A 25,135-nucleotide genomic window follows, 5' to 3' on the forward strand; every position below is an offset into this window, starting at 1 on the left:
TCACCTTTCCCCAGAATGTATAAAAGTGAGTTATAAAACATATCTTATAGTTTCTGGCCCTTATTTATAAAAGGTTAGTTCATACTAATAAGAGGTGCAGGTCATTGAAACGGATAAGAATCTTTCATTGTAAGCACATAGAAGAGTGTAATCATTGCCAGAAGAGATTCAAGCAAATTCTGAGAAGGACCTAAAGTCATCCTCATCCCAAATGATTCTTTTTTCTTTAGTTTTTTTTTTTATGGGGAAATTAATGGTTTACAGTACTGTTATTGGCACATGAGTACAATTTCTCATCTCACCAAGATGTCTGCAAAACATTCTTACACACAAAGAAGAGATCCAAAGGGACAACAGACATATGAAAAAAATGCTCTAAGTCACCGATTAACAGATAAATGCAAATGAAGACAATGAGATACTACTTCACTTCTAAGAGAATGCCACCCCTATATCAGAAAGTACAATAACAACAGATGCTGACAAGATTGTGGGGGTAAAGCAACTTGTTTACACTATAAATTGGTCCAACCCATGTGGAAAGCAGTCTGGAGAACTCTCAGAAGGCAAGAAATAGACCTATCCTATGACCCTGGAAATTCCTAGCATGAAAGATTTTTAAGTATGTGAGCAGAGGTATAAGTCTCCAAGGGCACCTGCTTCTGTCTAGCTCTGTGTGAGGATATCATCATGCAAGTCTGTCTCTTTTTCCAAATTCTCTGATCATTTCTTTTTTATTACAGTTAACTAGAAACTGGAGCCATTCAGAGGGGCATGAAAAATTACTAAGATATAAAGAGCAAAGAACTTCAAATGTGAGCTTAGATGTGCAAGTCCTTTATCTGGGTTTTGTCAATTCAAACAGAACTCTACTTTGGGAGACTGATTCATACTGATTTAAGTCATATAACTCAACAAGACAAACACAGGATGGAAAACTATCATACAAGCTAATGGACCAATACAGTTGTGGATTCACAACTGGCAGATCCAAGATATATCTTTTTTTTTTTTTTGTAGTCAGAAGTTTGAAGGAATACTTACCGCAAAAGTGGTTTCTATATTATAGTTACTACTATGTTCTTCTAAAGATTTTACACCTTATATTATAACTGCAGTGCCAAATTTTCACAAAGCTAGTATGATTATTATATCAAAACATGGGAATCTAAGAGAAAAAAAGTAAAAGTAAAGAATGAAAATAATAATTTTCAGGTTTATGGCAAAATGGAAGAGGTCCTGCAGAATATGTAGTTGGTATAACACATGAGGTGTGCTTCAGAATAGCATAATATGAAGGAATTTAGGAGAATTTTAAGGGCTTTATAGGTAGTCATGATTCATCTGCAGAATGTGGAGCAGGTTACTGGATGATCTGATTAAATGTAAAAATGAAGCAATTCCATTTGGAGATAAGAAAAAAAAAACATAGACTTTCAAATCTAAGACAGACAGTCATATTATACTACCTAATGTATGAATTTTTTTTTTGTCAAAATGGAACGTCCACTACTGAACTCATTTAATCTTATTTCTCTGGTGCAAGATGAAAGTCCATCATTGTGAATGCTTAGTGATTTTCACAGTGAAAAATTTGAAATCAAAACAGCAAAACCACAGAAATAAAAGAAAACAACAGAAGTTTGCAAGGACCTGGGTTCTATAAGTCAGTCCCTACCTGCAGGAGGGAAGTTTCGTGAGCAGTGAAGCAGTGTTGTAGGTGTTGCTCTTCCTCTTTCTTATTTTTTAAATTATTATTTTTATTTATTGGATAGAGACAGCCAGAAATACAGAGGGCAGGAGGAGACAGAGAGACACCTGCAACACTGCTTCACCACTAAAGCTTTCCCTCTACAGGTGGGGACCAGGGAATAGAGCCTGGGTCCTTGCGCACTGTAACGTGCTCTCAGCCAGGTGTGCCACCACCCAGCCCCCAGCTTCTCCTCTCTCCTCATCGATCTGCCCCTCCCCTCTTGACTTCTATGTTTCTATTAAAAAGAGAGGGGGGAGGGGAATGGTGGGTTCTTCACACAAGTATTGAGCCCCAGTGATAATCCTGGTGGAAAGAAAAAAGAGAGAGAGAGAGAGAGAGAGAGAGAAAGAGAAAGAGAAAGAAAAAAAGAGAGAGAGATGAAAAGTGTGAGGAGGGAGAAAGGAAAGGAAAGGGGGAAAAAGGAATGGAAAGGAGTCCACTGCAAGAGTCTCGTGGTTAGAGACGCTGAGGAAAGCAAAGGCAGAGATTGAGTTTTGTGATGCCATTTTCCTCCTGGCTTTCAAATCCTGAGTATCTTTTGACTGTTTATTTCACCAGACATGTGTCACTGGGACAACAGCTGTAGCCATCCATCAGGATGCTCTGAGCACCTGATAGCAAGTCTGGTCATGCTGCATGGCTTAACCTTGGAATGACATTGACGAAAAAGCAGGCTTTCCAGCTCCTGAAACTATTGTCCTTAAAAATCCGAAATAACAGAATCCACACAGGCGCAGGAGTAGTTTGTGTACCCAAGCAACCACGCTAGGAAACTACAAAATCAGGGAACACTGATTATTAAGGGACATTAGTGAAGGACACAGACTTCATGTTCATTGTGAATCAGGTGGGGAGGATGACAGAGATAAAAATATAGATATAAATATGAATGGAAACTAAAGAGATTTTCACAATTCCCACATAGCTGTGATTATAGACAACAGTACTCTCTATGTTAGACTTTGAACTTGCTAAGTGTAGATATATTTTTTTAATTTTTTAAAATTTATTTTAAAAAATGAGACATTACCCCCGGCTCCCCACCTGCAAGGGAGTCGCTTCACAGGCGGTGAAGCAGGTCTGCAGGTGTCTATCTTTCTCTCCCCTCTCTCTCTGTCTTCCCCTCCTCTCTCCATTTCTCTCTGCCCTATCCAACAACAAAGCAACATCAACAATGGCAATAATAACCGCAACGAGGCTGCAACAACTAGGGCAACAAAAAGGGGAAAAAAATGGCCTCCAGGAGCGGTGGATTCATGGTGCAGGCACAGAGCCCAGCAATAACCCTGGAGGAAAAAAAAAAAAGAGACATTAAAGAAAGAAAAGAAAAGACATGGCAGCTGCTGGTAGTGGTGGATTTGGTGTGCGGGCACCAAGCCCCCACTGGTGGCAAACAAACAATAAATAACATACACATGCACAAACAAACAACAAGAAATAACATACACATGCACACACATAAAAAGGAAGGGAGGACAGAAGATAACATTTATATTCACTCCAGTGCTGAAATAATTTACCACCATTAAATCTGCTCTACAAAAATCATTAGAGAAGATCTTCCAGAAGGATAATTTCGAAAAAAAAACTTGACCTACACATCTAATGAAGATCACTGGATAAATCATTGAGATTTTGGGTTAGGCAGGGATTTTTCTAGGTACAGTATCTAGAACATGACTCACAAAAGAAAAAAATAGATTATGTAAATGTTAACTGAATTGAGAATTTGTGCTTTTTGGAAGAACAGAGTTAGGAAATGATAAGACAGCTTACAGATAGATAACGTTTGCAAATGACATATTGGACAACATAATGATTGTCCAATATGAAAACAAACAATCCTATATAAAATGACTTAAATAAACACTTTACTGAGGAAGACAAGTACATGAAGAGACGCCAAACATCAGTCATTTAGATACACAAGTTGGAATCACAAAATGATACAAGTATTTGCATGCTAGCAAGGCTACAGTATAAAAGTCTGGCCATTAACAAGTGCTGGTGTAGATGAGGGGAAAATGATTCTCACATATTGCTCGTGGAAAGAAAAGATATAATCAGTTTTAGGGGAAACGAGCTAGCTCGTCTGGTAGAGTGTAGACTTACCCATGCCTGAGGACCCAGGTGCCAGTCTCCAGCACCACATGGGAACACCCGCACAGAGGAAACTACCATAAACAGTGGAGGAGTGTTGTGGTGTCTCTCCACTCTGCTTCTCTAACTTCCCCTCTTTATCCTTCTCTATGATTTTTTCTCTATTTGAAGATGAAAGGGAAAAAGTGAACCTAACAGAATGGTGGAATATAACAGACATGAAATCCCAGTGGGTTTTAGAAAATTGGCTTTAGAGAAGAAAAAAAATTGCCGTTTCCATAAAAAGTAAACAACATGACCACTTATTCTGCTCCTAGGTTTTATCCAGAGTAAGAAAAGTATGTGTTTACACAATGATGGAGATGTGAATGTTCACAGAGGTCTATTTTACTTTTCCTCCCCTTTTTTTTGTCCACTTAGTGCTATGCGTGGTGTTTCATATGGTATCAGGGGTTCCAAAATGGCTCTTACATGTGATTAAAGTCTGAGCGCTACTAATTGAGCTACCAGAGATCTATTTTCTATAGATAAATGTCTATCAAAAGGTAAGCAAAGTGTAGTATATCTACAGAATACAGTGCTACCCAACAATAAAAGAGAATATACTATTAAATATATTCTCACACATATAAATATGAACGTAGTTAAGCTGGGTGAAAGAAACAGACAAGGAATTATAAAATTATAAAATTCTTTAAGAGAGGACACTCAGCAGCTACAGCGGCATAGGTCAACTTCTCTGTCCGCTCTTGCCTCACTCCACTCTCCTCCACAACCATGTCTGACAAACCCGATATGGCTGAGATTCAGAAATTCTGTAAGTCGAAATTGAAGAAGACAGAAACACAAGAGAAAAACCCCCTGCCTTCAAAAGAAATGATTGGACAGGAGAAGCAAGCTGGCGAATTGTCATGAGGCATGTGTCGCCAATATGCACACTGTACATTCCACAAGCAGTGCCGTCTTATTTTACTTCTTTTAGCTATTTAACTTTGTAAGATGCAAAGAGGTTGGATCAAGTTTAAATGACTGTGCTGCCTCTTTTCACATCCAAGAACTACTGATAACGATGGCCAAGCCTGCCTCTCCTACCTCTTGGCTGGCAGGGGAAGGGAAAGAATCTACATGTTGGTAGAGGAGGAAGCTGGGTGGAAGACAGTGAAATCTAGAGTCAAAATCCAGTTGGTCTAAGGAGGCCTGCAGGCTATAAAATGTTGTTACATCAGAGTGACATTTTCTTCAATGGTTTTAATTATTGGAATGAACAATTTTAATATGCAAATTAAAAGTTTTAAAATCTGAAAATAAACAAAAAAATTCTTGAAGAGATAAGCCAGTCACTTATGATAGAAGTCATATCAGTGTTTGATGAAAGATGGGCGAGAACAAGGACAGAAGCAGAGAATTAGAAGGGCATACTGAACAACTTTGGGTTTGTCTTTTAATTTGATTATTTTAGGGATTTCACGTATGAGAAACTGCATATGTCTGATTCATTATATACTAAAATGTATGTTAAATAGCATCATTAAAATATTTAAATGTTAGAAAAAGATGAGTGATAGTAAATTCTGTTAGTTTCCTACGGCTACACGAAAGTTTTTTAAAACTCAGTCAGTACCTTAGCACACATTTATTTTTCTCACAACTTGTATAGTTAGAAGTCCAGGCACGAATAATTGCCTCTTTTCATCAAGATCTCAGTAACTACAGTCCAGGAATGTGCTGGGCTACATTCTCATCTGGAGGCTCAGCTGGAGAAGAGTCCACTTTCAAGCTCCCTGACTTCTTGGAATAATTCATTTCCTTGAAGTCATAGGGCTGAGAGCTTTAGAATGTGTTGCTGATAGATAAACAGAGGTGTCTCTCAGCTTCTAGATGCCACTCGGAGTCTGTCATAGGGAGATAACAATGTGGTGATGTGACAGGTTGCATTTTCAAGGTTAGTAATGTTGAAGAAATTTTCTGATTCCAGACTTCCCGATACTTGTCATTAGAAATCGTACTGACGGTTATCTCTGCATTTATGTTCGCTAAATATGTTTTCCTTGATATTTGTCTATTAGATGTGTTCTTTTGACTATTATACCACAAGGTTCTGTCCCATCATCACAAAATCCTGCTCTAAGGCAAAGTCTGTATACCTCAGAGGTTCCTGTCCAGTCCACAAGCAGTAGAGGGTTGGTTTGCAACAAAAATCACCCATAAATCTGAATGTCTGGTTGCTATTCTAAGGATCTGAAGATTGTACATGGAATAACTGGAATAAATTCAATATCTTATGGCATCAAAAATTTACTTGACGGGGGTTGGGCGGTGGCGCAGTGGGTTAAGCGCATGTGGCGCAAAGCGCAGGGACCAGTTTGGATCCCAGTTTGAGCCCCGGCTCCCCACCTGCAGGAGAGTCACTTCACAGGCGGTGAAGCAGGTCTGCAGGTGTCTATCTTTCTCTCCCCCTCTCTGTCTTCCCCTCCTCTCTCCATTTCTCTCTGTCCTATCCAACAATGAACAACATCAACAATAGCAATAATAATAACTACAGCGAGGCTACAACAACAAGGGCAACAAAAAGGGGGGGAAATGGCCTCCAGGAGCGGTGGATTCATGGTGCAGGCACCGAGCCCAGCAATAACCCTAGAAGAAAAAAAAATTTACTTGACATAATGGCGTTGGATAATGACAGTTTTAAGCACACTTATGTTTTCTCTCTTAGAAATGTATTTTGATCTTTCTCTATGTGGTGTAGAACCACCTGCTATCTTGTCTGAGCAATGCTGTGTAATTTTTAAGTTTTACAAACAAATACTCCTTGAAGCTTGGATGGACAGGACATACACTTGACACTGTCCTAGCTAGGGATGTCATATGTATGTGTTCCCACCTGACCTCTTCTGATCAATTGGGTTTGGTTAATTTCTCTCCACCCTGGGATACCTCTAATCTCAGGGCTCTGGCAAGTGGCTAAAGTTCTCTCCACCTGTGCACTGCCCATACAGTAAGAGAGTAAAAGAGAATGACTCTTCTAACAAGACAGTCTTATATGAGATGGTATAATCCAGACATGGCAGTCCATTCCCTGTGCCATTGAAGCCAACATAATCAGGGAGTGACAACTCACCACTTTTTCCATATTCTATTAGCAGGAAACAAGTCACCAGACACACTGGCACTTAAGTGGAGGACACTAAACTCATTACAAAGTGAACATAAGGAGGGGGGAGGTCACCTTGGAAACTGTGAGTCACATATATCTCTCTCTTCTCGGTAACTTTAATGAATCATTCTTTTAGAAAATTTGAGACTTGGTTGTTGTTGTTTCATTTGATTAGTGTCTTTCATCAAAGTTCTTTTCTGAGTAGACTTTTGAGTGCATGTGACAATCACCTCATCGCCTGGTTGACAATTTAGTATTGGATTACATCAAATGCAATTTTTGGCATCCAGAGTTGGGCATATGAATTTAGTCTTATAAACTCTGTTAAGGTAGTGATAGTGTTTCCCATACATTACAAATCAGCGAGTAATCGATGATTCACTGTTATTTCTGGTAAACACCTTTTTGAATACACTGCTGGATTTGGCTTACAAAGTAAATTATTTTGTATTTTTGTATCTAAATTCAAAAGTGAGCTAGAACTGTTGGTGTGTGTGTGTGTGTGTGTGTGTGTGTGTGTGTGTGTGTTACAAGATTTGATCTTCTTTGAAATTATTTATATAGTAGAGGATTTATATTTTCTTCGGACACATAGCAGAATTTTCCCATGAAATCACTGAGGCTTTTTTAATTCTTTTTTCTGTGCACAGTACAATGAAAGTCAAGAAAGTAAATGGGCTCCATGGTCAGGCCAGCCCAAGTCCAGCAGCATGTAATCACCATGAGCACAGCTCTAAGGAGCTTTCCGACTAGTTCACTCATTGTCCTTGGACCTCAATTGTGCCAGCAGAGTCCATGCCCCACTGAGTTCTTAATCTGGGAAATATTTTATTTTGTTTTGTATTGCTTTGTAACAACTTTCTTTCTTTGTATGTCTGGTGCTGTTTGCTTTTTAAATATTTTATAGTTTCCCAGAATTCCCTCTTGGCACACTTTCTTGCATAGCAGAAGGCTTCATTCTTACAAATTTGATTTTGTTTTTACAGGGAATGTAGAGTAGACAAAGAAATAAAGTATTGCTGTTACAATTGTCTTATTCATGCAGGCTTATGTATTCATTATTGCATTTTTAATGAAAGAAAAGTTTGGAGACCAGTATGTAACCCTACTGGTAGAGCACATACCTTCTGTCCATGAGGCCTTGGGTTTGAGCCCTGACACCACATGTGAGACTCATGGGAAACAAGGAGAGCTCCCCTGGACAGTGGAGCAAATGGTGCTATGATAATGATTTTCTATTTTCCTCCCCACTCCCTACCGTTCAAAATAAATAATGACCCAGTTTTCCCAGCACCATTTATTGAAGAGAGCCTCCTTTTTCCATTAATCCTTTGGGCCCCCTTATCAAAGATTAGATGCCCATAGGTGTTGGGATTTACTTCTGGGCTTTCAATTCTGTTCCACTGGTCTGTGTGCCTATTATTGTTCCAGTACCATGCTGTTTTGATGATGATGGCTTTATAATATAGTTTAAGGTCTGGGAGTGTGATGCCTCCATTTCTGTTTCTTTTCCTTAAGATGGTTTTGGCAATTCTAGGTGTTTTCAGGTTCCAGATAAATGATTGTAGTGTTTGTTCTATTCTCTTAAAGAAGTTTGGTGGAACTTTGATGGGTATTGCATTAAATTTGTATATGCCTCTGGGGAGAATATTCATTTTGATGATATTTATTCTTCCAATCCATGAGCATGGGATATCTTTCCATTTCTAGGAATCAGTTTCTATCTCCTTGAGTAGCAACTCATAGTTTTCAGTATACAAGTCTTTCACTTCTTTGGTCAACTTTATTCCTAGGTATTTGATTGATTTTGCTGAAACAGTAAATGGGAGTGATTTCTGGATGTCTTCTTCTTCAGATTTAGTGTTTGCATAAAGAAATGCCACTGATTTTTGTACATTGATTTTTGTAGCCTGATACCTTGCTATAATGGTGCTGGGAAAACTGGGTTGAAACATGCAGATGAAATTGAACCACTTTATCTCACCAGAAGCAAAAATCAACTCCAAATGGATCAAAGACCTAGATGTCAGACCAGAAACAATCAAATACTTAGAGGAAAACATTGGTAAAACACTTTCCCACATACACCTCAAGGACATCTTTGATGAATCAAACCCAATTGTAAGGAAGACTAAAGCAGAAACAAACCAATGGGACTACATCAAATTGAAAAGCTTCTGCACATCCAAAGAAACTATTAAAAAAACAGAGAGACCCCTCAGAATGGGAGAAGATCTTCACATGCAAGACATCAGACAAGAAACTCATCACCAAAATATATAAAGAGCTCAGCAAACTTAGCACCAAAAAAGCAAATGACCCCATCCAAAAATGGGCAGAAGAAATGAACAAAACATTCACCTCAGAGGAGATCCAAAAGGCTAACAAACATATGAAAAACTGCTCTAGGTCACTGATTGTCAGAGAAATGCAAATTAAGACAACACTAAGATACCACCTCACTCCTGTAAGAATGGCATACATCAAAAAGGACAGCAGCAACAAATGCTGGAGAGGATGTGGGGACAGAGGAGCCCTTTTACATTGCTGGTGGGAATGTAAATTGGTACAGCCTCTGTGGAGAGCAGTCTGGAAAACTCTCAGAAGGCTAGACATGGACCTTCCATATGATCCAGTAATTCCTCTCCTGGGGTTATACCCCAAGGACTCCATAACACCCAACCAAAAAGAGGTGTGTACTCCTATGTTCATAGCAGCACAATTCATAATAGCTAAAACCTGGAAGCAACCCAGGTGCCCAACAACAGATGAGTGGCTGAGAAAGCTGTGGTATATATACACAATGGAATACTATGCAGCTATCAAGAACAATGAACCCACCTTCTCTGACCCATCTTGGACAGAGCTAGAAGGAATTATGTTAAGTGAACTAAGTCAGAAAGATAAAGATGAGTATGGGATGATCCCACTCATCAACAGAAGCTGACTAAGAAGATCTGAAAGGGAAACTAAAAGCAGGACCTGATCAAATTGTAAGTAGGGCACCAAAGTAAAAACTCTGTGGTGAGGGGTAGACAGGCAGCTTCCTGGGCCAGTGGGGGGTGGGAGTGGGCGGGAGGGATGGGTCACAGTCCTTTGGTGGTGGGAATGGTGTTTATGTACACTCCTAGCAAAATGTAGATATATAAATCAGTAGTTAATTAATATGAGAGGGGGGAAATCAATTGTATGTCTCAAAGTTTCTCAAAAGACAAACTGAATCTTTTTAATATATAGGCTATGTATTTGATATGAAGACTCTCTCAAAAGCCTAGACCAAGTAGATTAGAAGCATCCAATAGCACAGCTATATACAAGATACTGGATACTGTACAGCAAACCATAACAAAAGGACTTTTCAAAGTTAACCCAATTACCAAATAATGTGATGATAACATTAACTATTGATTGTCTTTTTGAACCCTAAGACAGCAGGAACCTCACATCTCCACTATAGAGCCCCGACTTCCCCCAATCCTGGAACCCTTGGATGGGGCCCACTTTCCCGTATGCATCTCCCAATCCAAACCAAATAATATTGCATCCGCCGATCACAACCTAACCAACGCAACGATTGCCACCTCAACATGCTTCACCTCAGACTGTATCCAGAGACTTCACGTGTGGAATGACAACCCTTCAGCTTCATTACTTGGGTGAGACCTTTCCTTTTATAGTACACTCTAATTTCATTTCAGGTAGTTCACTTTCTAACAAAGTCCCATAACCTAGATATACACCAGTTTCTGTGAGAGAGAGCTTATGTGCACACGTATCCATAAACTACTGCAAAATATATACCTGAAAGCAGAAGTACACTAGAGTTTGCAGTGAGTACCTCCCTAACACTTCCTCTCCACTATTCCAAGCTTGGGATCTATGATTGCTCAACAAATTGTTTGGCTCTATATGTTGACTCTCTTTTCAATCACCAGGTTCCAGATGCCATCAGGATGCCAGCCAGGCTTCCCTGGATTGAAGACCCCACCAATGTGTCCTGGAGCTCAGCTTCCCCAGAGACACACCTTACTAGGGAAAGAGAGAGGCAGACTGGGAGTATGGACCGACCAGTCAACGCCCATGTTCAGCGGGGAAGCAATTACAGAAGCCAGACCTTCTACCTTCTGCAACCCTCAACGACCCTGGGTCCATGCTCCCAGAGGGCTAGAGAATGGGAAAGCTATCATGGGAGGGGGTGGGTTATGGGGATTGGGTGGTGGGAATTGTGTGGAGTTGTACCCCTCCTACCTTATGTTTTTGTTCATTAATCCTTTCTTAAATAAAAAATTAAAAATAAATAAATAAATAAATAAATAATGAGAAATTGGGCTGGGGAGGCCACCTTCTATTAAATGACATATGTATAAAGCCATGGGTTCATTTTCCAGAGCTAGGCATGCTTTTCATGCACACAATTCAGGTTTGCCCCTGGCCTTCAAAGCACTGTGGGAAATGTCAGTATGTGATACCTTTTCCTCTTTCCCTCTCTCTCTCTGACTCAACCACTTTCTACCTAGAAAATTTGGCTCAGAAGAGTAAAACCCCAGCATCAAAAAGATGAAGTAAAAAGATGGGCTGGGGGTCGAGTGGTAGTACAGTGGGTTAAGGGCACGTGGCGCAAGTGCAAGGACCCATGTAAGGATCCTGGTTCGAGCCCCTGGCTCCCCTCCTGCAGGGGAGTCACTTCACAATCGGTGAAGCAGGTCTTCAGGTGTCTTTCTCTCCCCCTCTCTGTCTGCCCTCCTCTCTCCATTTCTCTCTGTCCTATCCAACAACAATGACAGCAATAATAACAACAATAAAACAAGGGCAACAAAAGGAAATAAATAAATAAATATTAAAAAAATATGGGATGGATTGAATTTCAATGATGACATCGTCTGTTAAATGAAAGTTATAATCAGTCTTTGAATGGGTATCTCTTCTTGCTGCAAATTCACCAGGCTAATCCACTATAGAAGTTTCTCTAGAATCCACATGAGAGACAAAAGTAACAGTGGCAGTACAGAGACTTTTAGGAAGGAATGGATGAATAATTAGATTTGTAGGATTACTTAGTGCAGTATATAATAATGAAGGCTTTAGAAAAAGATTATTCAATTGTTAAGCCTGAAAGATTGATTTGGAAGCAATATTAATAGCTCTACTTTATTTTTTAATATTTTACTCATTTTTAATGACAGAGAGATGCATACACAAGACAGAGAGAGAGAGAGAGACAGAGAGAGAGACAGAGACAGAGAGAGAGAAGAGTTCAGCTCTAGCTTATGATTGTTTGGGGGACCGAACTTAGGACCTCAGAATCTCTGGTATGAAAGTCTTCTGCATAACCATTATGCTGTCTCCCCAGTCCCATATCTCTACTTTCTAAGACTAAAAATAGTTTCAACAGCCCTATCACTAAATATAAAGCTACGATGATCAAACATAAGGTTTCTATTTCCCTCTAAGAGGACAACTCTTCAGCAATACAAACATTGTGAGAGTTGTCAAAAAGCCAAATTTAGATGCTATTATTCAATCTTGTACTTGGCATACAAGCCTAAGTATTTCAGAGTTAAATGAAGTGGTACTGTCTGTGTCTATCCAGGATAGACACATATTCATATAGATGCATATATGTGTGTATATTTATACATATATATTGTTACACACATATACATGTGTACGTATGTATGTGTGTGTTTGAGAAAATTATACAAGATGGTTCAAATTATAGCCATCAATATTATAAAAAAAGTGAACAGAAGTTTGGAATTCTTTAATGTAATGCTAAAAAATGAATACTGAACTTTGAGCATGCATGACACTATCAAGCTACATCCCTCGTTCAGTTTCCCTTCTATATGCCTTGAGAAATATAAAAAAGAGAAGGGGGGAGAGGGAGAGAGAAAGAGAGAGAGAGAGAGGAGAGATAGAGATTTGTTTCAACCCCCATGGAGTCAGTTCCCTTGGTGCTGCCTAGGTTTTCTCCTGTGGTTCTGGTGACTGAACCCATTTCTCACTCATGCTAAGGCACATGTTTATAATCCCGATCTACTTCTTGGATCCTGTAAGTTGTCTTTTTTTTTTTTTCCAATTATGAAACTAGCATATTGTCCTTCAATTTCAAAGTAAACAACATCATAGCAACATCTTTCATGCACATTCAGCAACCAACTAAGCTTTAGGGAATCTGAAAGTGGTTGAAAACGGTTTGTGACACATAGATGTTATTATAGGAGGTTTTCTTTGTTGTTGTTTTGTTTGCTTTTCTTGTTTTTATTTTTTAAAATATTTATTTATTCCTTTTTGTTGCCCTTGTTGTTCTATTGTTGTAGTTATTATTGTGTTTGTTATTGATATCATCATTAATGGATAGAACAGAGAGAAATGGAGAGAAGAGGGGAAGACAGAGATGGGGAGAGAAAGATAGACACCTGCAGACCCACTTCACCACCTGTGAAGCAACTCCCCTGCCGGTGAGGAGCCTGGGGCTCAAACCAGGATCCTTATTCCCGTCGTCCTTGCACTTTGCTCCACCTGCGCTGCGCTACCACCTGACTCCCTTCTGTTTTTATTTTTACCCCATCACTGGGGAGCCAGAGACAACCCGAACTGCCCCTGCAGCTCCAGACAGACTATGACCCACATAGTCAACGACTGCCACCTCTCCAGATTCAAAGGAGGTCTCAAAACTTTACATCAGGCTCAACCTGACGCTGTTGACTGGCTACGGAAGAAGGGCAAATGCTAAAAGAAGAAGAAGAAGGGCAACCCCGATGGAATCTCAGAGACCCAGACACTGGGCTTTAAGTCTTGTAAGCACATACCTTCCCAGTCAATGCAGCGGCTGATGTACTGAGAAATCCATATTAGCCCAGGTATTGCTCTCTACTGTTCTAGAACAAAACCATTCAGCACCTTTGGTTGGATGCAAATGAGGCATATTACTTCCAGATAGGTCTCCACCCTACCTGGGGCCTCGCCATCAAAGGGCTCCAGTTCTTCCTGGAAAACCGTTAGTATCACTTCCCTCTGCCACAAATAATCTTGTTCCCACTCTGAGAATGTCTCCACTCCTCAGAACCTCAAAGGACTTACTGTATATTTGTGGGAATCCCATCACTTTATTTTCGAATAAGATGGCCAAAGGAAAGAAACAGGAAAGAAATAAGTGATGGTGGAAATAAAAGGCTGACGTTTTAATTGTATCTGAGAAAAGAGTTATTAAAGAAGAAGCAGCCACTCTCAGACTAAACATGCAGAACTGACTGGCTTGAATGCCCTTGAACTCTTAAGCAATAACCTCTAGTTAATGTAGGGCATTTAATAAAGCAGGTACAATAAGATAAACAGGCTCTGAATGGGAATAGGCAGATATTCACATCCATTTCCACATTTCGGTGGCCTTTTTATTATCACATTTTCAGTGATGGAGCAATAAAATTAGAACATCAAAACCCACACCTTTCTCTTCACCCTAGAAACTAATGAATGTCAAACTGTCAAACCCTTTTTTATTGTCAATAAACAGAGACGATGAGTTGGTTATTTCTCTGAAAGGGTTTAATAGCACAAAGAGAAGTAACTGAATTAATACCTTCATAATTGGACAGGGCTTCAACGACTCTATTTTTTTAAAAAAGAGACTACTTAATTGCATAGATTAAGTCAAAAAGAGAGAGAGAGATTGAAAAGATGGATAGAAAATAGGGAGAATCTACTATGCATGGGAAATGCATAGTTGTGAGTAAAGAGACGGTCAGAGGAGTTTTTAACTCAATCGTTTTTCTGAGTTTCTCATCTGTTTTCTTCCAAGGATGAAGGCTTTACAGTCTGTATCTTGAATACCACAATACCACATTACATGACTCTGATCTGCTTCAATTCACTCCATGGGACGGCTCTGAGATAAAATTAGAAAGGGCACACTAATCCCTAGCTTTTTATTATAATTTTATTTTATTTTTAAGTAGCACTTACATTATAACAAAATGCCCCTTGTGTCTGCTCGGCTTCTGTATAAATGAAGTAGAAATTAGATACACAAGCACACAGACCGCATTCAATCACTGGAAACCTTCATTCTTGTGTAAATTAAAATGATCCTCTGCACAGATGCAAAAGAACTCATCCAAGTAAAAACATTTACATGTAATTTACAGAATGTTTTCTCCCTTGGAAGCAATTGCTTCCCCCAGAATCATAAAAACCTACATTTTAAATGTTGACTAATGTTCAGAGACACTGAACCAAGCTAATAAACTGCAGGAATTGAAAGAGATCCAAATGGGGGAATGTAAAATAACTGTATATTTTGATCTGCCCAAGAAGTGTTTATCTGACAACAATTTTAGGCACTGTATTGCACAATTTACTGTAATTATTTCGTGTCTAAACCGTGTTTCCTATTAGTAGGAAAGAGTATAAATACATACACACACAAGATGTATATCAAGTTGAAACTCTATAGTAAGTTTGATTTTTTAAAGTATTTTCCTTGGCCCTGACACTGTCATGACCATAATAATAGCTTATCTGACACTAGAATGAGTGCTGACTAAGTGCTGTATCAACACAATATGTCACTCTGCTAGTGTGTAACAGTAACAACGCAGGAAGATTTTATGTTGATTCAGAGAATGGACCCTATTTCTCCACCCCCTTGTTTATTCTTCCTTGTTTATTCTTTGTAAATAGCAAAGCTCCCAATGGGACTTGTAACAGAGAAATCACTTCATCTCCTTCTTCCTTATTTCCCCTCATCTTTATAATAGAGATAATAAATGGATACTTTTAGGTGTGGCTGTGAGAATAGACAAGATAAAGTCTACCTCTGCATCAAGGACAGTACTAAGTAATGACATACAGAGAGTGGGAATAATTATACCCTTAAGTTTAACTAAAAGAAAGGCACTGGGAACAAGAAGGAAATTTAACCCTGGGCTTTAGGCAGCTTTGGCCAAAAAAAAAAAAAAAAAAAAAATCAGAAGGAAGAGGAGAAAGAGGAGTAGGAAGAGGAGAAGAAGAAAGAAGAAAAGGAGGAAGGGGAGAAGAAGGAGAGGGAGGCAGGTGGTGGTGCAACTGGTTAAGTGCAGACCTTAGAGTGCACAAAGACCCAGGTTCAAGTCCCTGGTCCCAACCTGCACCCAGAAACATTTACAAGTGGTGAAGCAGAACTGCAGGTGTCTCTTTGTCTCTTTCCCTATCTCCCCCTCCCTTCTTAATTTCTTTTTGTCTCTATCCAATAATAAATAGAGATTATAAAAGAAGAAAAGACATATGATGAGTTAAAGATCTCTCATAAACAGAAGCACAATCTTTCCTCCAAAGAAAATACCTTCTTAGGGGCCTGGCAGTGGTCCACCTGGGTGAAGGTACATGTCACCACACACAAGACTGCAGTCCCCATCTGTAACAGGTGGGGGGAGGCTTCACTTGTGGTGAGTCAGGGCTGCAGGTATCTCTCTTTTTCTTTTCTTCTCTACCTACCCTTTCCCTCTCAATTTCTCTCTGTCCTATCCAAATAAATAAAAATACAAAGTACTAAAATAATAAAAAAAAAACACACTTAAAAAAAAGAAAAGAAAGAACACCTTAGTTGCCAGAACTCATAAGAGGACTTTCTCATATAGTTCTATGGAACACTGACCAGCAGAATAGTTGGCACCTTCCTTTCACAATCAGCTCAACAAAATTCAGGGCATTAAAAAATATTTATTTATTTTCCCTTTTGTTGTCCTTATTGTCATAGTTATTATTGTTGTTATTGATGTTATCGTTGTTAGATAGGACAGAGAGAAATGGAGAGAAGAGGGGAAGACAGATAGTGAGAGAGAAAGACACCTGCAGGCCTGCTTCACTGCCTGTGAAGGGACTCCCCTGTAGGTGGGGAGCTGGGGGCTTGACCAGGATCCTTTTGCTGGTCCTTGTGCTTTGTGCCGCATGAGCTTAACCCACTGTGCTACCACCTGACTCCCCAGGGCATTCTTTATGAGATCATTTCTCCTATGGACCTCAGACCAAAAGCCAGGGGCACTGCATCCAATTCACAGCTCTGTGCAGACAGTTCTGCAGGAGGTATGCATTCCAATTATGTGACTGTCTAGTGGTCAGAGGTGTCTAGTGGTCAGAGGTGATGACACAGTGCAGTTCCCCAGAAGCTGATGTTCTGGCAGGTCCCTGGGGCTGTGGCTCTCTGCTAGGGTTTGATGGGAGCAGACATTTGAGAATTGAGGCGCAGAGAATAGCCGGCTGCTCTGACGCTTTAGCTGGAGGGAAAGAGCTCAGGTGGTTTAGGTCTCACAAGCAGAGAGGGAAAGGCTGATGTTTTGTACTAAAAACCAAGAGTTGTAGAAACATCTCTACTGCATGGGACTAGCAAAATGACAGTAAGGCAGGAGCTTGGGACTTCAGATTCCTGCAGGGGAGTAGCTTCACAGGTGGTGAAGCAGGTCTGCAGGTGTCTATCTTTCTCTCCCCCTCTCTGTCTTCCCCTCCTCTCTCCATTTCTCTCTGTTCTATCCAACAATGAGGACATCAATAACAATAATAATAATAAATACAACAATAAAAAACAAGGGCAACAAAAGGGGAAAAAAAGAGTATGAGAATCTTATGCACCACTTCCCTACCCCTGCCACAGAGATCATAAGCAGAGGCCAGAAGAAAGCTTCATTTTGAATGGGGTGGGATGTAATGAACTCATTGGGATGAGTGAGTTGCCAGCATCACCCCTAGATAATGAAGTGCCTCAACCTGTTGGGGTGTTGCCCATCACACTCGGTGAATGCCGAGAGTTCCAGAGGAAACAAAGATCTTGGTTTCCCCATAATTGCTACTGAGCTGTCACTTCTAAATGCAATGGCCTGCTGGGTTCTGCTGCTCATTATGGCACCTCCGGGGTCGTAATGGTACAACAGAGTCCTGCATATGAGCAGGGTACTTCACATGCCATTTCTCATGGTGGGTGGAAATCTACTTTGTTCATAAGGATCCTCTATCCAAGTGCTCAAAAGAGATTGAAAGGGAGCACCAGTGCGGCCCAGACACCAAGGTTTCCAAGAGGAAACCTGAGGGGAGCTGAAGGAAGAACTCTTTAACATTGAGGAAAAATAAAAGAGGCACACCACAGAAAATCAGAATAGATCAAAGACCTGGATATTAAACCAGAAACTCCAAAAATTTATAGAATTAAACATTGGGGAAACTTTACAGGATCTTTATTTCAAAGATGTATTTGGAGACTCAGATGGGAAATGAAAACAAGAGTAAATAAATGGGACTTTATGAAACTTAAAAGCTTCTTCACATTGAAATTATAACTACACAGAGATAACTAGGCAACCTCGTAAATGGGAGAAGATAACTGCACATCACATCTGACTAGCAACTGTACAACTCAAGAAAAAGGAAAAAAAAAACCAAAAGACAAACACTGAAGAAGGGGGCCAAACGATAGCACAGCAGGTTAAGCACATGTGGCGCGAAGAGCAAGGACTGACTTAAAGATTCAGGTTCGAGCCCAGGGTTCCCCCACCTGCAGGGGCGTTGCTTCACAAGTGGTGAAGCAGGTCTGCAGGTGTCTATATTTCTCCCCCCCCCCGTCTTCCCTACCCCTCTCCATTTCTCTCTGTCCTATCCACCACTACCACAATCAGTAACAATAATAATAATAACCACAACCATGATAAAACAAACAAAAAAGGGCAACAAAAGGACAAAAAAGGAGGTCAAACAATTAGTTTTCATATATATATATATTCCCTTTTGTTGCCTTTGTTTTATTGTTGTAGTTATTATTGTTGTTGTTATTGATGTCATCATTGTTGGACAGAGAGAAATGGAGGGAGGAGGGATAACAGAGAGGGGAAGAGAGAGCTAGTCACCTGAATACCTGTTTCACCACCTGTGAAGTGACTCCCCTGCAGGTGGAGAGCAGGGGACTCTAACCGGGATCCCTACCCGGGTCCTTGTGCTTTGTGCCACGTGCCCTTAACCCACTGCACTACCGCCTGACCCCCAATAACTAGTTTTCTAAAGAATAGATACACATGACCCTCAGACACATGAAGAAATGCTCCACTTCATTTATCATTAGTGAAATGCAAATTAAAGGTACACTGAGATTCCATCTCACACGTGAGAGAATGGCTTACATCAACAGACCACGAAATGACAGGTGTTGGAGATTGTGGAGAAAAAGGGAACTCTGCTACAGGGCTGGTAGGAATGCAAACTGGTGCAGCCCTTTGGAAGACTATTTGCACAATCCTTAAGCAACAACAACAACAAAAGAATTATCTTATGATCCAGCAATAGCACTCTTGGGCATTTATCCAAAGGACATTCAAACACTAAAGGGAAGGGATACATGCACCCCTATGTTCATAGTTGCATTATTTACAATAGCCAAAGAGTGGAAGCAGTATAAATGTCCATGTCAGATGACTAAATGAAGACATTATGGGATATATATATATATATCCTATGTAACGGTATGTCCTTTTGGACAAAATGAATGAATCTGCTTATCAAAATAAGTTTACAAAAAAGATTTAAAACAAATAACAGATGGTTTCATTCATATGTGAAATCTAGAGAGCTGTTACAAATGAATTTGAAACAACAACAACAACAACAAGCAAACTGCAAACCGTTTCTAAACAAAAAGTAGAACTTAGACTGGACTTAGTGTATTGCACCAAAGTACAGGACTCTGTGGCTGGGGGAGTGTTCAGGTCCTGGAGCATGATGGCAGAGGAGGGCATAGGTGGGGATTAGAGTGTTATGTGGAAAATTGATAATGTACCAACTACTGTATTTTTTATCGACTTTTGATAAAATAATAATAAAAAATAAATAATAAATATATAGTAATAAATAATAATTATTATTAATTTTAATAAATAATAATAAAATATTTTATTGTTATTTAATAAATAATAATTAAAAACTTTCTAGACTTTGTGAGAACTATGGCAGTTAGTTTTTGGAAGGTGAGAGGATGGGGATGCAGAATTTTAGTGTGGGTGTGATGTGGAACTATACCCTGTAATCTTACAGTCTTGTAATGCACTATTAATCTCAAATAAAAAAATGAAAAACAAATCATTTACAAAGTCATTCTTCTGACTAAGTTTCATCCTCCTTCCAATATCTGACATGAAAACACAGTATATTGAGTCCTTGGCATTGAGTGAGAAGGAGATTCAAATGTTGTATGCATAGTGCAACAGAAGTCAAGAACCAGATGAGCTTGGTTTGTGTACAGACATGCATGTCTTCCAGAGAAGGGGAGACAGAGACACATGGAGAAAAAAAGATATGAAGAGAGAAACCAATTTGGACTCAAAGGGTCTGTGTGGTGAGGGAGCTGTATTCAAATAAATAGAAAGGACTGGTTATTTAATACCTCAAAATTTCAGTTTCTTCCTGAAAAGATAGAAATAAAAATGCTTCTTCAATCTACAAAAGATTTTTGTGAGTACTAGGTAAAATAATGGATGCTCTATATTTGGCCCCTAGGAGACATTCTTATATCTGTGTGAGTTTCCTGCTTAGATTTTTGCCTAAAAACAGTTCAAGAGAGAAAACAGGAAGAAGGACTTATTAGGGGGTGACTAGACAAACCTGATTTGAAAGTCTCATTTTCTGTTCCATCCATTCTTATGTTGTTGTAAAGCTAATTTATATTTACATACAATGATTTATCAGGGAGTCAAAATCCAGTTGGTTTCTAGGAGAACATGCTTATTTGCACACTGCACACTGTTCTTTCAGCATTAGCTAGGAGCTAGCTGGTAAATGGTCCTTTAGGACATGCTTTAAAAAATAAACAACAATCCCCTATTGCATTCCTTGCACTGTTTCCCAAAGTCTCTGTTAATAACTGTATTTCGATCAGATCTCTTAGTACAAATGAACCTCCCATCAAAATCTAAGGGCAACCCATGATATTATCTTTGCCAATTGAAATTCTCAAGGTGAAATACATATGTGCTATAATTGGCACCTTTGAAACATCATTTTCCCATGGAAAGCTTTCAGAGTTGCTGCCAGCAAATGCAGTCTGGCAGGTCTAGAAAGGTGAGCTCTGTGTATGAATGCTTCATTACCAGCAGGGCTTTACCTAGGTGACAGAGTTTCAGCTATCTGTCAATCACACCCATCCCTGGTCTCTCTGGAATCTGAAGACACTAATGCTGGAGAAGCTCCAGTCTTCAGCCTGTTCAGATAAATAATTATGCTGGCTGAGCCATTTCATGAAAAGGCAAAATTCTGTAATGATAACACTTGCCCAGAAGCCCTTGTGAAGTCTATAGCTTTTTCACTGCCTCATGGACAGCAAACAACTAATGTGGGCTGCACCCAGGAAGCTAAGTGATGAGAGTCTGCTTCTAGACACAGGTAATGGCAGTACATCATCTGTGCTGATCAGCAACTTTTTTTTCCCTTTCGGTAACAGGAAAATGGCTTCATCTGATTTCACAGCACACATTCAACAAGTACGCCCTTCCTGAAAACAACTTCATTCTCAAATACTGATTTTTGTGCGCAAAATGTTCACTTGGGTCTTTGTGTCTCACCAATGCCATTACAATAAGAGAGTAAAATGGAATCGTCATTATACTTGTATTCAAAGCTCTCCAGAGAAACCGAATTTATATGACTATATGATCTACTATTATAGATAGTGTAAGCAATAAAGTTTATATACATACACAACTTAAAGTGCACATGATAATGTAATTCTATATATACTGTCACGAAATCTCTGTCTTTAATTCATACATATCCTGTTTTTCCAAAGAACTCTAATGAATGCCTAACTTATCTTTTATATTATTAGCTATATGCATGGAGAGTGAGAAGGAGGGAGACTGATTTTTGAGATTTATTTTAAGAAATTTCTCAGGCTGTGTGGTGGCAGGGGTCTCTGAAATCTACAGGTCTGGAAGGAAGGATGGCAGACAGGGAATGGGAAAGAGTTGATTTTTTCAGTCATGAGACAGATTTCTTCCTGCTCAGGAGACATTAGTCTTTTTTTTTTTCCTTATAGTCTTCAACAGATCACATAAGGCTTACCAAACTATGAGGATAATCTACTGGAACCCTACTAATTTAAATGTTAATCAGCTCTGAAAAATAATTACACACACACACACACACACACACACACGCACACACACACACACACCTTCACAGCAACTCTAGACTGGTTTTTAACCAAACAACCAGGCACCAAAGCCAGCCTAAGTTTGCACATATAATTAAATATCACATTTGTCAAAACAAATCCATTTTATACTGGACTTCTGTCTTTCTTCTATGTAACTACCTGTACCACCATGCTTGTTTGACAGCTAATTTGAAGTAGGTTTTTCTGCTGTAAGGCTGAACTAATGAGTTTATCACATGAAAAATGATGGTAAAATATTCCAAGCTCATGTAGCATGCCTGAAATATATTTGATTACAGAATTTCAGTTTGGCACTGGTCCTTAAGTTTTCATTGATCCAAATGTCTAAGTTTCCTTTGGTAAGACAAAATTCGTACTATAATTCGACACATACTGTGAGCCAGGAGCTAGGTACTAGGATTTTAGTAGGATTATCTACTTGAACCTTCAACCAGCTTTATATATTAGACTCTATTAATATCTATGGGGGTTGGGCAGGCAGAACTACGACTTCAGGGGAAAAAAGAATTGACTAATATGTCAATAGTAAGTGATGGTTCTAGATTTGAGTGGAGTCTGTTTGCCTCCAAGATGTAGACTCTTAATCACTAAACTCCAGTGTCTGCCAAAAGATCTCTTATAAACAATGATTGATGGTCAAGTCAGCTGATGGTAATACAGTGATCGTTATCACTGCAATTGATCTTTGCAAAGTCATTGGCATGGGCAATGTTTGCATGAGACAGCTGCTGGTGTTTTCATAAGTACTTCTTCCAAACACTTCATATGCTAACAGAGGCAGCAAGAGCAAATGAAAAAAATATAAGAATAAAACCAAAGGTGTCTAAAGTAGACCAGTTCTAAATGAAAACATTGCTATCCTCAAACAGAAAGTTCATTCTTTACTACAAACAGTATTTATGCACTCTTGAATCTGTCATAAAACATACTGAAGGGAATAGAAATGATTCCTTTTACTTTCAAAATGGAGGAGCAGAAAGATTTGTGTTGAAGCAGAGGTGAGATTCCCTAGATATCCTTGAACCTCAGTGAAATGAAAATCATGGAATTTTAATGGACATACAGATTCCTTGGCCCATCCCTTGAGATTCCGATTATTTGTCTGGCTAAGAGTCCCATAGAAGAAGAATAGGTGCTTATCACATAAATATTCACTGATATGTTTTGGAAGCATGGCACTAAGAGTCTAATAACCAGTGACTGCAAAATGAAACTTAAGACTCAAACCCTCTCAGCTTCTCCCATTTCATCCTCTCAGTTCTGACTATGTAACTTGTGAGGCTGAGTGCAAAATGAAAACGCAGAACCTCTTGCTCCAGCGTTATTAACAATTTCAAGATGGCAACCTATATGGTAGTGTATTTAACCAATATTCAGTCTTCTAACTGTGAGGCCCTGAATGACTGTGGAAATACAAGGTCCATAAAGGGTGCCCTCTTTCCTATGACTGGACTCTAGGGGCTAGGGGACTCAGTTGATGATTAATGGAGGAAGAAAGTGATGAGAAACCTAAAGGAGGAAAAAATGTTAAAGTGGCTTACTATCTCAAGAAAAGCTGAAAGTGAATATATATAGAATAGACATGAGCGTGGGGACATGGCTGGTCTTAATTGACACACAGTCCAGGAGATAAGTGAAGCAACTACTTGGTCAGCACTGTGAATAGACAGGCCTACTGTATTTATTTTCAGTAACACAAACTCTGTGAGTCTCAGTAAAATCATGTGTTTGTTTGCATCAAGAGGGTTATCAATGGGGTTTGTGCCTGCACAACAAAGTCACTGCTCCTGGTGGCCATTCCCCCCCCCCCCCATTTTATTGAATAGGAAAGAGAGAAATTGAGAAGAAGGGGCTGGGTGGTGGCACTCCTGGTTGAGCGCACATATTACAATGCGCAAAGGCCCAGGTTCAAGCCCTCAGTCCCCACCTGCAGGTGGTAAGCTTTGAGAGTGGTGAAGTAAGGCTGCAGGTGTCTCTCTGTCTCTCTCCTCTATCACCCTCTTGATTTCTGGCAGTCTCTATCCAATAGACAAAGATAAAAAAAAAAAAAGAAATTGAGAAGGGGATAGGGAGATAAAGAGGGGAAGAGAATGAAAAATACCTGCACACTTGCTTCACTGCTTGTGTACTGACCCCCTTAAAGCTGGGGAGCAGAGGTTCAAACCCAGATCCTTATGCCGGTCCTTGAGCTTCATATTATGTGTGCTTAACCCAGTGCACCACCACCTGACCCCCACCCCTAAACCAGGTATTTTTATCACCAAATTCATCATTTCAAATGATCCTTTGGTTTTAGAAAGGTAAAGTGCATCAAACCACAATAATTATAAACTATAAAAAAACCCAACTAACATAAATGAGAAACTAATCATGGAGGAATTTTAAAATTAATATGTATTATCATTGTTGTTGTTTTAAGCCAGGATGGATAATTCAACTTCTAGATGCAAATGGGAACTTGGGAAGGTAAGTGGACAAAATCTAGTATTGATTAAAAAATAGAGTAGTTGGGGGAAATAGCATAAAATGAAGAAAGAGAAATCTTTTACTGTTTGGGCATTTCCTTGGTGTGAAGTGAACACAGCTTAACACAATGAACAGTTTTTGAAGATGTCTTACCCCATTCACAGACAGTGCATATCTGTCATCACAAACATGCACAATCATAAAGGACCACTGAAATCAAAGTGAAAAGAAAATGGCAAAGAGTTATCCAAATTTACTTTTGAGAAAAGTCCAAATACATATGTGGATCCCTTCCACACTTGCATAACTCTCCAGTTGTTCAAAAAGACCAATACTGTGAGGTCTGGTTATGAAGCCTAGACATGGTATTGAGAAATAAAATTCCTTTATAGGGCCCAATTCCTCTTTCATCCTTCTTTGTGATACCAATGAAGACAGTGTCTTTTTTTGTTTGTTTGTTTTGTTTTTTCCTTTCTGC

General features: G+C 39.4%; 2 protein-coding genes across 2 annotated transcripts in view; one reads left to right on the forward strand and one right to left on the reverse strand.

The window, feature by feature from the left end:
- Nucleotides 1-3,740: 3,740 nt before the first annotated feature.
- On the forward strand, nucleotides 3,741-4,963 carry LOC132542488 (thymosin beta-4-like). The gene has a single exon (XM_060205065.1). It carries the CDS (start codon nucleotides 4,631-4,633, stop codon nucleotides 4,766-4,768), a length of 138 nt encoding a protein of 45 aa, XP_060061048.1. The 5' UTR covers nucleotides 3,741-4,630; the 3' UTR covers nucleotides 4,769-4,963.
- A 280-nt stretch (nucleotides 4,964-5,243) lies between these two features.
- SAMD5 (sterile alpha motif domain containing 5) overlaps nucleotides 5,244-25,135 on the reverse strand; it is a 446,079-nt gene continuing 426,187 nt past the window's right edge. The window contains exon 2 of the mRNA XM_060205382.1: nucleotides 5,244-5,745. Coding sequence (XP_060061365.1) covers nucleotides 5,728-5,745 — 18 coding nt within the window. The 3' untranslated portion in view covers nucleotides 5,244-5,727. The remainder of the gene's footprint in view (nucleotides 5,746-25,135) is intronic.

Source organism: Erinaceus europaeus, chromosome 13, assembly GCF_950295315.1.
Source record: "Erinaceus europaeus chromosome 13, mEriEur2.1, whole genome shotgun sequence".
In the NCBI taxonomy this organism is placed as follows: domain Eukaryota; kingdom Metazoa; phylum Chordata; class Mammalia; order Eulipotyphla; family Erinaceidae; genus Erinaceus; species Erinaceus europaeus.

Bases quoted from the DNA above. Each gene is read 5' to 3' on its own strand.
- LOC132542488 (XM_060205065.1), top strand. From the start codon at position 4,631: ATGTCTGACAAACCCGATATGGCTGAGATTCAGAAATTCTGTAAGTCG.